Source organism: Mus musculus, chromosome 11 (assembly GCF_000001635.26).
Source record: "Mus musculus strain C57BL/6J chromosome 11, GRCm38.p6 C57BL/6J".
Lineage (NCBI taxonomy): Eukaryota > Metazoa > Chordata > Mammalia > Rodentia > Muridae > Mus > Mus musculus.
In genome coordinates this window covers 74,431,297-74,444,915 of record NC_000077.6, presented here as the reverse complement: position 1 = coordinate 74,444,915, position 13,619 = coordinate 74,431,297, and the positions used below count along the sequence as shown (strand labels likewise).

General features: G+C 47.1%; 1 protein-coding gene across 14 annotated transcripts in view; it reads left to right on the top strand.

The window, feature by feature from the left end:
- The window catches only part of Rap1gap2 (RAP1 GTPase activating protein 2), a 227,560-nt gene that overhangs the window by 166,000 nt on the left and 47,941 nt on the right, over positions 1-13,619 (top strand). For 10 of the 14 annotated variants that reach the window (NR_157089.1, XR_388484.3, NM_001015046.3 and 7 more), the window contains 5 exons: positions 3,131-3,166; positions 6,608-6,652; positions 7,453-7,485; positions 7,780-7,992; positions 9,112-9,215. Coding sequence is in view for 12 of the 14 variants with exons in the window: in NM_001015046.3 (NP_001015046.1) it covers positions 3,131-3,166; positions 6,608-6,652; positions 7,453-7,485; positions 7,780-7,992; positions 9,112-9,215 (431 nt within the window). In the remaining 2 variants the exon portion in view is untranslated. The remainder of the gene's footprint in view (positions 1-3,130; positions 3,167-6,607; positions 6,653-7,452; positions 7,486-7,779; positions 7,993-9,111; positions 9,216-13,619) is intronic. The other 4 variants (XM_030246102.1, XM_006533621.3, XM_030246101.1 and 1 more) reach the window with 1 other exon arrangement.

Below are 13,619 nucleotides of genomic sequence, written 5' to 3'. Positions count from 1 at the left end.
TTTTTGTACTTACGGTAGCTTTCAAGCCTCATCCATGGCGAGGGTCACAACGGCAGCAAAACTACAGTTACGAAGAAGCAACGAAATAATTTTATGGCTGGGGGTCACCACGACATAAGGGACTGTTTTAAAAGGTCATAGCATTAGGAAGGTTGAGAACCAGTGATACATATGATAGTACAAATCAATACTTCTTTCCTTTTTATGGCTGAATACTATTCCATTGTATCTATAGGTCATATTTTATTTACCCAGGTGGATGTTTGGGGTTTCTTACCTATTGGCAAGTGTGAAAAAATGCTGGTATGCTACTTGTGTGTAAATATTTGAGTACCCATTTTCAGTTCTTTAGGGTGTATACATCAGAATAGAATTTCCAGGTCAGGTAACATCTCTATGTTTAATCTTTTTCTTTTTTATTGAAAATAGATTTTTTTCATATAGTAATTTTTCTTTCTTAAGATGGGCTTTCACTGTATAGTTCTGGCTGGCCTGGACTTGTCATGTAGACTCCATTGACCTTACACTAACAGCTATCCTCCTGCCTCTGCCTCTCCAGTGCTGGGATTAAAGGCATGAGCCACTTTACTTGGTTTCATGTTTAGTATTTGTTTTTAGGAATTAAAAGTTGCTTTCCACAGTGTGTGTGCTGTTTTACATCCTGCCAGCAGATCACAGAACCCCAGTGTCGTTGTGTCCTTACCTCCCCTTCTGTCGTTCTTTTTAAAAATAATGAACTCTGAGAATTTCATACAGTGTATTTGGACTCTGACCAGCCCTGCTCCTCCCCCTAAGTCCTCTCAGATTTCCCCTCCCTCATCTTTTGTTTTTGACATCTGAACAATGTGAATGGAGTCCCATTGTGGGTTTGCTCTGTTTCCTGATAATGACACAGCGAGTCATCTGTGTCTCAGGGTCGGGGCGTGTCTATACAGGCATTTGTGCTTTTTGGCATATATGTATGTGATGCATGTCCATGTATGGCATATATGTATGTGGTGTGTGTCCATGTTCACATGCTTGCACAAAGGAAAATGGAGTCCCAAGGCTGATATCCAGAATCTTCATTAATTGCTCCCTACTTTATATATTGAGGAAGGGTCTTCCACTGAACTCAGAGCTCACCAATGATCCAATTAGTCTAGCTGGCTCTGGATTCTCTGTCTTGGTCTTGTGTCCCAGGATTACTGATAGGTCTCTGCTCAACTGGGCTTTTAGACGGGTTCTGGAAATCTAAAGTCCGATCCTCACACGTGCACAGCAAGCCCTTTACCTGCTGAGCCATCTTCCCAGCCCCACGTTTGCTATTTTTAAATGGAACTATTTGTCTTTTTTATTACTGGATTGTTAGCATTCTTTACATAGTCTATATACAATCTCTTATCAGATACATGGCTTGCAAACAGTCTTAGTCTGTGGGCCGTGTTTTCACAGTGATCATGAAGATTAGTATTCATTCTTATTTAAATATTTGGTAGAATGTACAGTTGAAGCCATCTGGCCCTGGGGCTTTCTTTGTGGGTAATTTTTAAATCATTATTTGTTTTGATTTTCTTTTTTAGACTTTCTGTTTCTTTCTGAGTCAGTTTTCATAGTTTGTGGTTTCCTGTGAATTTTCCCATTTCATGTAAGTTATTAAATTGTCATACAATTGTATACAGTATTTGCATTCTTGTTCTATGGCTGTAACTTAGTTGAAACATTTTTATAGATCAGCATTGGAGCTGTTTTGTTTTTTACTGTAATAATCGGTGCAGTGATAAGCATTTTTACGAGTGCTTGATATAGTGTACATGTGTTAGGATATAGATTGCTAGGGTGTAGCTGTTGGATCAGGAGTCTATTTAAATGAACAATGGCTCTCTCTGTCCTCTTGTCCCTGTCTTTATTGATCTGTGTAAGTTCTGTGTCTGGCCGTCCCAGTGCCCTGAAGACTGAGGTGGAAAGAGCACTGTGTAGCGTGCACTTAAAGTGTGTAGAAAGGCCAGGTTTGGAGTCTGGATGTTTGGTGGCTCCTGTGGCCATGGGTGCTGGATGTGGATGCTTCAGGCCTCCTCCTGTACCTGCTATGTCGGGTTTCAGACGGTACGTCCTAGATTAATATAGGTCTCAGGCTTTCTGCCTCTTTAGCAGGCCTGCTTTATAGTTTGCCAGATGATTGGCACCTGAAGCAGGAATGAGCCTCTCCAGGTGACTTGCCAAAAGTCCTTCCCATTGGTAGTTCCCTTCTGAAGGATTCTAAGGGCAGTAGGGCCACAGGCTGCTCTAGCTCACTGGTGTCTGCAGAGCCTGGAGAGTGTTGGGTGGTGAGCCGTGTTCTTACTCATCACTGCAGCCCTTTCTCATGAAGGGCGTGTCTGCTCTGGGCACTCGCTGACTTACAGATGCCAGAGTTCAGACATGGGCAGTGGTGTTGGGGGATGTATGAGAAGTCTTTGTGTCCTTAGCAGTCTTGCTGACTTCCTTGATGCTCCCACCCCCCTCCCGAGCTTACAGGTGATACCAAAGTAGGTTAAAGGTCTAGACTGGTGCTGTTGGAGCATTGAAAAATAATTCATCCTTGGACCTGGAGGCCCAGGACGTTTGGAGCTTTGCCTCACCAACTTGCTGTAGGTCTCAAAGCTGTGCCTCAGAGCACAGCTGGGGACATAGGGCCACATCAGGCCCAGGCTAGAGCAGCTGTGTGTTTGCTGGCTCTCTCTCTGTCAGGTCCTGAGTGAGATTTTATAGGAGACAGAAAAGACCATGATGTTACATATGGCAGACAACTATGAGTGTTGGTGATGTCAGCACTGCTGATGGCTGGAAACACCGATTCTTCTGGAGTGTGGGTCTGCCCAGGCATTTGGGGTGACTTGGGTCTTCTCCAGGGGACCACATACCCTCCTCCTGCAAGGCCGCACTCTGCAGGACCGATTGTTAACCCCGGGCCTGTTTTATTTCTTTGATTGATTGGAATGCTCTGGCTCTGCAGGCCTGCAAAGGCAAAAATCACATTATCATCTCTCTTGACCCAAATGAATCTTGTCCCTGGGGAAGGAAGGCCGGGACTCAGTTTCTAGAGGGTTCCTAAGGGAGAGATTCCCAGCAGCCCTCCCTACTGAACACCCAACCCCTTTATATCTTTCAGTCTGCGGAGTTCTTCGAGATGCTGGAGAAAATGCAGGTGAGTACCCTAAATGGTGCAGTAGCCCGCCCTCGGGCGTGGAGGCTGCAGGGTTGTGGATCTCAATACCAGGAGGTGGCTCAGAGGGAAGGGACCCTTAGCCCCAACAACTTAGGTCACTTTGCTGTTGAGTGAGTGGCACTGAGTTCTTGGGTAGACTCCTGCCTTGAAACATGGAGGGCTAGCCCAGTACCATTAACCCTTGGGATACGGGGACAGCTCAGTAAAGCTGTTGATTTTGGAAGGAGTTGAAAAAGCAAGCCCCACCTAGGGGCAAGTTATGTGGAGTCAGGGAGACAGAGCCACAAGTAAGATGCAGATCTGAGTTCAAATCCTACATTTGCCACTTACTAGTACAACCTGCTGGCCATTGCCCAAGTCACCAAAACCAAATAAGAGAAAAAAATACCCATTGATACAGTGTTGGAGAGGAAATGAGATCCTATATGGAAATGATGGGGGGGGCACCCCACGAAAGTCAATGTTTGGAGTGGATGTGAGGGCCCTATTGTAGTCACAGTCTGTATCTACAGATCCAGCTCTGTGGGTTAAGACAACTGTGGATGTAATCACTGAGGCACTATAACAGCTGTACCTAGCATGTATAGACATTGTCTTTGCCATTCTTCCCTGGACAAGGCAGCAACACTATTTATCATGTTAGGGATTGTAAGTCACCTAGCGATGGCACGGAGGACACAGCAGGATGTGAGCATGCTCTGTGCAGGCACCGTGCCACTGAACATAGAGAACTGAGTGTCCAGGGTTGTTCCTATCCATGTGCCTCTGGAGCCAGTGTCTCCCACCCTGGGTTCACAGGTAGAAGCTGTTCTGTTGTCCACACTGGGGTCAGCTGAGGTCCGGGCTTGGTGACAGGATTGTGATGGAGCAGTTGATAATGGCATACATATTCCAGGCGCTTCTCTGGGATCATAGATTGACAGGGGCTGTCTTGTCCTTATGAGGACTTCAGAGCTACATATCCCATTGCCCTCCCAGCCCCATGCCACAGGGGACAGCACCCAGCAAGAGCACTGGGAAGCATGATGCTCGTTTCTGCTCCAGAGGAGGAAGAGTCTGGTTTAGTTTCTTCTTTCTATTCTTATTTCAGAAGGAAGGTTTGAAATAAGGGGCTGTCAGCTTTGGGAGGTGGGGCAGAGAAAGGGTCCAGGGTGGTCCTGTTATTCAGAGCAGAAGGTACTGCCAGGTTTCCCTGAGGATAGGGAAGGAAGGGAAGGGTGCATTAAGGGAGAGTAATTGTTAGTAGTCGTGCCATTACTACAAATAAACTGTTCAGTTCTCCTCTGCGCCCAGCAGTTTGTGGACTATAAACTCATTTTATTCGCATTTAGGGGGAACTCATAATCTAGCTGCGGAAACAAGCTATGGCACCGCAGCGTAGCGGGAGACAGGGTATCATTAAGTGTTCAACAGCAGAGCAAAGCTGGGGAACTTTCCTGCTAGCCAATGAGATCTCAGCTCACTGGGAGAGACTGGTGGCTCCCTCTGCCTTCCCTGTGATTGCTCCTCAGCCCGCCCATCCTCACCTGCAGCTTAAGTCCCTGCCTCCTTCCATAGAACCCAGCCCTGTGGACTGACTCTTGGACCCCTCTGCTTGTCTGAATTTGCCCTCCCAGCCACTCTGTCTTTAGTCTCTCGTTATGTCAAAGACAGTGATTCCCATCACGGCTTCCCAAATGAACCTCAGTAGAAATGGCGGGGAGCAAAATTGTGGTGTGTAAGATGCACTCATGTGTGCTCCAGGCATACTAGTGGACTCAGTTTCCTGGTTGGAGCTTGCGTATAGGGAGCAGAGAAAGAATGTTGCACGATGTGGCTGGATTCCATCCTCAGGCGTGGGTTTCCTCTCTCTCCATTTTGCCATTGTGGAAACTGTGTCTTGGAGCAGTTATGTGGTTGGGCCACATTGCTAGTTCTGAAGCACCAAAACTGGGATCCAAGATCTCCGGTCCCAGTCCTAGTGTAGGAATTTGAAGCCAGGCATGCTTTGGGGACACATGCTTTGGAGACTCCCGGCCCAGATACAGATCTGAACTGAATGTCCTCTAGCTGAGTGCCCTTGGTCAAGTCATTTCCCCCTCTGAACTTCCATTTCTTCTTGGAGACGGGGAGAAGGGAAGACAGTACCTTCTGCAGAGGGTAATGCTTGGTGGAGGGAGGACCCGGCTGAGGATGGGGCTCCCTGGTGGGGGGTGGGGGTGGAGTGTCAGTCAGTGAGGCTGGGGCAAGGTTGCACTCCTGCCCTGAGGACTGTTCCCAGACCAGGATGACTAATGCAGGACAAACAAAACAAACTCTGACATCACTCCCCCACCCACCCAGTGTGCCAACCTGGACGGGGTCTGCAGGGCCACCCAGGCAGCTTCCTTCGGGCGTTTGTGAGAAGCACCTGTCAGTGGGAGGGACCTTCCCACGCCCTCCTGAACAATGTTGGGAGCATGACTCAGTCCAGCAGTCCAGAGAAGCTGTTTCAGATTCCACCCAGTTAGCAGGAGCCCTGCTGTCCGGGGAGCAGGGTGTTTATTATAAACCCAGCTTCGGATGCAATTCCCAGACGCCCTCCGGGTTCATGCTATCACCCAATGCATCCAGTCTTGAAAAGGCTGTGTGTTTCCTTCCTTTTGCACAGTCCAGTTAAGCCAGAACCCAACCAGGGTTGCTGGACAAGGGGGTTATTCCCAGAAGTGAATTCTCAGCAACTGTAGGCAAAGCCCTTTGTTCCAACCCTGGTCCTTGAATCTGGAAGATGCAGGTGTTGGGTTGAGGTCTAATCCTCCTTCTACATATGTAGCCAGGGAGACTTCCTGGTTACAAATAGGAAGTGGAATGAGGACCTGAAGGACCGTAGTTCCTGCCTGTCAATCAAACACTCTTCCTTCAAGGAAAAAGGTGGAGCTAGAAGGCAGGAGGACCGATGTGCTGGCTCTGACACTTGCAGATGTGGGTGTTCATCTTTCCCATTCACTGCCCTATGGCTTTCAGGAAGGGGTTTAGACACAGAGATGCTAATACTACTCATTTTCACTAATTCTACGCACAGCCTTTAGTGTACACCATTGGCATTTGAAATGCATAGCCCATCACCAGCCTTTAACCTGGGCTGTGATGGAAGCCACTGTCACCTTCTCCACTTTACAGCTGACAACAGGAGTCACACAGAGGAATCTGTGGCTTGTTCCAGGTCACCAGTCTAGGAAGTGGCAATGTTGGGATTTGAGCCCAGGTGACATGGCTCAAGTCTATTTATAGTCTTAACTGGCCACCCCCACACCCTTATCTGAGGTTGGTGTTGGGACTGACAACTGCTAAGTGTGGGAGTCGAGAGGCTCCAGTACCCATCAGATGGCTAAGTGCCCAGATGCTCCTACCCATGAGCGGTGACCTATGCTTATGCGGATCCTCTCTTCCTTGTTTCCGCAGGGAATCAAGCTTGAAGAGCAGAGGCCAGGACCCCAGAAGAACAAGGTGGGATAGGCAGTAGAGGGGCCAGTGTAGGAAGAGGGCAGGAGGATCAGGGAGCGTGTTGGACTCTCCTCGTATGCACACCAACTCCGCTTTGTACTAGGAGCCAATTAATGACTGAACTCTTGTTACACTCATGTCTGGTGGGTGGCCAAGGGACCCTGGCTCGGTGTCTTAGGGCTGCTTCCCATCAGGCTAGTGGAGACCTCAGGTGAGACCGAAGGATCGGAGGCCCGGATTGGCTCCTTCCTGTTCTTTCTGTGCACCTACACGGTGTTGAGGGTTGCTAGGCTCTGGATTCTGATGGGCCACCAGGTCTTAGCTTCAAGTTCTGTGTCTACAGCCTAGTCAACTTGAAGAGGATGTGGGGAGGGACAGAGAGGAGAGGGACTAGGATATTTTTTTTTTTTGTCTTTTGTTGGGTGGTTAAGGATGACCTCAATCTTGATCTGCCCCCAGAGTGCTGAGATTGTGTGCCGACTCGCCCAGCTCTCTTTCTGTCTTAGCCCCATGGGATGACAAGCTAGTGTCTTGGCGGTGACCAGGGCCTCCCTTTTGTGTGCTACATCTTTTGTTGGCTGGGTTTGCCTTCAGGTCTACTGTTCAGTGGGCACGGGATGCTGAGTCCTTCAAGTTGTGGCCAGAAGTTTCTCTGACTCAGCTTCCCTTGAAATCCTGGTGCATCTTACTAGGTCCCCCTAACTCATCCCTTCACTAGACCTGGGTGAGCAAATGCAAGCAGAAGTGGGACTGTCATGGCCACGTGTGGAGCTAATGGCACTGTCCTGTGCTTTCTCTTGCAGGATGACTATATCCCGTACCCCAGCATTGATGAGGTAGGAACTCTCTGACTCTACTACATCCTGCTCAGGGATCCCTTCCTGAGGCCCCACATGGGAGATCTGAGGCCTAAGACTCGAGGACCTAATGCCCTTCCTGTCTTTGCCTTGTGACTTTTCTGAGGTTTAACTTGGGGGTCCCCTTGTAAAACCCAGAGTCCCAGTGAAGCTAGAGATGCCCTTGACCTGAGATAGAGGGCCTCCCTCTTGGAACAGTTTGGAGGTGGGTGGGGTTCCTCTCGACTGCAGGCCAGGTTATGCCTCATGGCAAGAACTTCCCTCTGCCCCCAGGTTGTGGAGAAGGGAGGCCCATACCCTCTGATCATCCTGCCTCAGTTTGGAGGCTACTGGATTGAGGACCCAGAGAACGTGGGTACTCCAACGTCACTGGGCAGCAGCGTCTATGAGGAGGAGGAAGAGGACAGCCTGAGCCCCAACACATTCGGCTACAAGCTCGAGTGCAGGGGTGAAGCCAGGGCCTACCGCAGGCACTTTCTAGGCAAGGTGAGCCTAGGGACCCTTGCAGAGTTGGCCCTGCCTTGGGGAGGGGGACATGGATCTCTGTTCCAGGGCTCCTCGGTCTTCTCTTCCCAAGTTCTCTCCTACTCACTGCGTACCTGTGTTACTTAGAGTCATATGAATGGGAGAGTCCCAGTGAGGGGCCCTTTTGGAGACCACCTCCAGTAAATGCTTTATGAGGTGATGGGATGGGTTGTACTGGGGGTGCAGGAGGATGTGACAGAGTTTTAACCGCTCATGGCAAACTATGCCCTCCTTGCTTGAATGGCTCTGTTTATATTTGCACAGGGCCCATCTCTCAGGCTCTCTTCAGGGTGGTCTCTTGAGTACTCAGATTGGATGGTGTCCTGTGAGACTGATTGTTCAACAAGGACAAAGTGACATTTTCTTTAACACGCTCTTGTTGTTCAGACTTGATACATTCCCCACAGTCCCAAGGGAAGCTTTTGGAGATCTCTAGCCTAAGATAGCTTTGCAGTCTCACACGAAAGAGGTTGTATCCGAACCTCACTGCACGTGAGGGAATGCAGTTTAAGTGCAACTCCCATGGCCTTATTGTGAATGTGGAGGGCCTGGGAGGTGGGCTCCTGGAAGCCAGTGAGAGCCCCCCCCCTTGTGAAGAGGGACTGTCATTCTGCATTCTGCATGGATTCCTCCTCAGTTTCTTCCACAGTTTTGACTGGCTAGGGTTGTCCTCTGGGTGAAAAAGTGAACTCAGCATCAGGCGGTGAAGAGAACTTGAGAGTCCAGCCAGATGTGGGGTTGAGCCTGGCTCTGTCAGCGACTGGCTGTGTGGTTGGAATGGGGATGGTAACATTGTCTCCTACACAAAGCTGTGGTTAGGATTAAGGAGGATAATGGGTACTAAGGTCATGAGATTGTGCCTGGCACATCTTGAGGACTTGGTAGTTGGCAACTATTAATGTTATCTTCATCATCATCATATCTTCACCATCACCGTCACCATCACTGTCACCATCATTGTCACCATGGCTGTAGCAGTAGCATCCCTCTTTTCCTCCTTTCTGTGGGACTTCTCCCATCTGGTGAAGGAGGTGATATGGGGGCCATGTCTGGAGGCTCACATCCAATTTCTGTTTCTAGGATCATCTAAACTTTTACTGTACTGGCAGCAGCCTGGGGAATTTGATCCTGTCCATCAAATGCGAGGAAGCTGAGGGCATGGAGTACCTTCGGATCATCCTCAGGTAGGGCAGCAACACTAGCAGAGACCATGCCTCTCCCAGGCAGAGCTGGCATAAAGGAAGATGAGGGTTGTGGGGGAGGGGAGAGAAATACCAGACTGACCAGTCTGATCTGGTTGTACAGGAGGGCCAGACCTGCTGGAATCCTGGGAGCTGTGATATTGTCAGGCAGCAGGAGATTGCTGGCTGTGTTCCTGTCTGAGCCTCAGGGTCACCTAGGCCAGAACTTCTGGAGCTTTCCTGTCTTTCTTAGGAGAGCTGTGACTCTGAGGAGATGAAGGACAGAATAGGGATAGCTCAGTGTGGTTCATCAGGGTGGGTCACAGCCCCATGTTCTGGGAGAGAGTTGGCCAGGGCCTGCTATCCACCTAGGGAAGGTTGTGTGTGCTCTTGTCCTTGGGCTGGAGTGCTGTCCACAGCAGGAATACTGAAGCTGGGGTCCTTCCTTCTGAATCTCAAGTGAGAGAACTAGAACTGGTTTTCATTTCGTTCAATTAATACAGTTTGCTAAGTTCCTTTGAACCAGAAGCTGTGAATAGTGCTAGGCACAGCCATGCCTGAGTCTTGGTTCCTGTTCTACAGAGGCTTACAGTCTCACAAGAGAGAAACAGAATTTTAATATATGTCACAAGTGTTATTCTGGTCATTTGCATAGGATGCTATAGGAGCCCGGATGCATCTGTGTGTTTATCTCTGTCCCTGTGGTGAAGTTGGGAAGAACTGTGTTGAGTGTAATTAGAAACACTTGGGGGTATTTGAAGGTAGGGGTAACAGCCTTCTTTTCTGGGTGCTTGTTGTGTATGGGTGTACATGTGTGTGTGCACATGTGTACGTGCAGCCTGTGGTTAATGTTGGGTGCCTTCCTCTACCCCTTTCTCTCTCTCTCTCTCTCTCTCTCTCTCTCTCTCTCTCTCTCTCTCTCTTTTCTCGAGACAGAGTTTCTCTGGGTAGCCCTGGCTGTCCTGGAACTCACTCTGTAGACCAGGCTAGCCTTGAACTCAGAAATCTGCCTGCCTCTGCCTCCCAAGTGCTGGGATTAAAGGCGTGCGCCACCACTGCCCCCAGCTTATCTTCCTGTATTTCTTGACCGCTTTGTTTTGGAGATAGGGTCTTACTGAATCTGCTCACCACATCAGGTCTAGCTGACCTGTAAGCCACAGGGATCCTCCCTGGCACCAGGATACAGGCACGTACCACCATGCCGAGGTTTTTATTCAGGTGCTGGGAATCTGAAATCAGCTTCATATTGCTTGAGTGGCAAGTACTTTACAGACTGAGCCATCTCCTCAGCCCCAGAAATAACATTTTGATTCTTTTTTTTTTCCTCTCAAAATTTAAGCTCTCAATATGGGAACATACAAGGAAATATATAACCCTGCTTTGGAGGAGATATTTGGGGAAGTTGTTAGCATATGCCCAGCTTCTGTTTGCATCTTGGTGATGCTGGGGAACGAGCCCCTGGGGCTGGACACCTGAGGCCCGTTCTTTGCCAACTAAGCAGGACCTTATTTACTTATTTGGAAAGGAAGCCATTGTCTATGCACGTGTTGACCTGGGTAGACAACAGCTTTGCAAGGCATGGAAGAGTCAGTTAGAATTTCACGAGTGGGCAGTTCCTGGATCCTGGTCTCTAAACAGGATCTCCATTTAGATGAGCTTCTGTCAAAACCCCAAGATTTCATGGGGTTTCTGAGGCGACAACTGATTATAAGGACCTTTTAATTTTTCTTTCTTTCCTGACTTTTTTTTTTTTTTTTTTTTTTGAAGCAAGGTTTGTAGTCCAGACTGGCCTGGAGCTCACAGTGTAGTCAAGACTAGCTTCTAACTCACAATCCTCCTGCCTCAAGCTCCTGAGTGTTGAGATGTGAACCACCTTGCTTAGCTCTCCAAAGCTCTGTTTTCTAGTGTTATATCCCATATATCCCAGATGAAATATTTACCAGGGACAGAAGGTAGAGAAAGGTGTTGGGCACACACACACACACACACACACACACACACACACACAATTTTTTAAAAGGTATATCCTACAGGACAGTTAGGACCAAAATGTGGGTGAGATAGAGTTGAATCTTGATTTTCCTTTCTCAGAAAGCAATGGAATGGAACAGATATAATTAGAGACTCTGAGTTGGGCCCTGGTGGCTCATGCCTGTAATCACAGCACTTCATAGGCCAAGAGTTTGAGGCCGGTCTGGGCTACATAGTGAGTCTCCATAGGAGATTCTAGAAGAATCTGGTGCTCTTTAGGGACAAATAGCCAGATATCTTTCTCCGTAGAATTATTTTTGTTTTAAGCCTATAGCATTTGAAACCAGTAACTCCAGGAACCCAGGAAACAGAAATGTGGCTCTCCCACAGAAAGTCAGTGGGTAGAAAGGCAATGAGAAGCTTCACACCAGCCAGGAAGCTGGACAGTCGCAGCATGGACCTGGACTAATTGCCAGGCCAGTTGGAAGCTAGGCAGGAAAAATTGGCTTCATGGCTTAGCAGCTTCACTGGACACAGAGAAGGACTTAGGCAGGGGTGACATTCCCTTGCTGGCAGTGACGACTGTCCCAGCGTAGACCTCTGGATTATTTCATTTGGTGTCTGGAATTTTTAGCAACCAGCTCTCCAGCCTAAAATATGAGACAAGCATGCTGACAGCCTCTGTCTATTGTGGAGCTACCCACCCATCACAGGCATCTCTTCTCGTATTTAAAGGACCACCTGTATTTATTTGCTATGAGTTCTGTTCATAAGGCTTGTTCATTTTTAAATTAGGTTATAGCTTGACATTCCTATTTTAAAAGTCTTGTAAGCAGTTCTGACAAGTATAGAGTAAGTCTAAATGGGTTTCAAAATGTGAGCTCTCTGCTGCACACATTCACTTAGATTCTGACAATAAAACTAGAAATTCATAACAAAATAATGCCTTTGAAAATTCACTTACCCATTTAGGAATAATCTCAATAAATTTCTAAGTATTTTTTAGACCAGAGAGGAAGTCAAAGCCACAAGGTAGTGGAATATGTATAAAGTAATGATATTTAATGGTTGTAATAGTTTAGAGGTTAAGAGCACTGGCTGTTCTTCAAGAGGATCCCGGTTCAATTCTCAGTACCCATATGGTGGCTCTCAATTGCCTATAACTCTAGTTCCAGACCTTCTAACACATTCTTTTGGCCTCCAAGGTCCCAGGCATGCACATGGTGCACAGCCATACACACAAGCAAAACACGCAGACACATTAAAAAAAAAAAAGAAATGCCATTTATAATATTGGGATATAAGTTGTATTCAAAGCCATAGTTAGAAGAAAATATATTGCTGTACTCAGCTTATTGCCGAATAAAAAATGATAATTGCAAGTGACTAGAGAGTTGTTATTAGCAACTTCTTGGTGTTTCAGGCCCCTTATGCATGAGGAAATTATTAAAATAATTGAGTACTTATGTGCACTAGTGAGTCTGGGCCCCACATATTATAGCTTCATGATAATGATAGCTGGCCTCCTGATTATCAATACTGTTATCTAAAGAAGGCAGTAGGAAGGGATGAACAAAGATTAATGTGGAAAAAATAATTAGAATGGGAAGAATGTAAGTCTTGGTTATCAAATCGCAGCTTCTACCAGGGAAAGCAAAACAAGATAGATGAATATCTGGACAATTATAGAGACAAAGATGCCAGGCATGGTAGTACATATTTGTTATCCCAGCATTTGGGAGGTAAAGTCAGGAAAACTAGGAGTTCAAGCTTACTCTTGCCTATAATGAGTGGAGTTGGAGACCAGCCTGGGATACATAAGGACTGTATCTCATTCTCCATATAGATAAAATACACAACACACACACACACACACACACACACACAGAGAGATAAAAACATTCAAAATATTTCAATGTAAATAATATGTAGATTTATATTATATTATATGAAAGTAAACAAAATGAGACCTAAAGGAGACATAGTTGGGGCCAGAGAGACGGCTCAGTGGTAAGAAGAGCTGGCTTCTCTTCCAGAAGATTTGGGATTCCCAGCACCCATGTGGCAGCTTGCAACCATCCAGCCTCATGGGATCCAGTGTCTTCTCAAGACCATGAGATGAAAAATCCAAATGTGCCAACAACTGTGGTGTAAGTTAGGAAAGTTCTCAGAGATCTCTCTCTCTCCAGATGTTTCTGGCTCTAGAAGATTTTACAGGTAGATATTTTAAACTTTAAGGGAACAGATTTGTGTTATTTGAACTGTTCAAGAAAATAGAAAAATATGGAAGGCTTCTCAGCTAACTTGTTAATGCTTAGAAGATCCTCAAACAAACAGGCAAGTGAAAGGCCAATTTATAAAAATGAAAAAAAAATAGGGTCCAATGTTTATGAATACAAAAGAATATTTTAAGCAAAGCATTGGTCAGAGAAACCC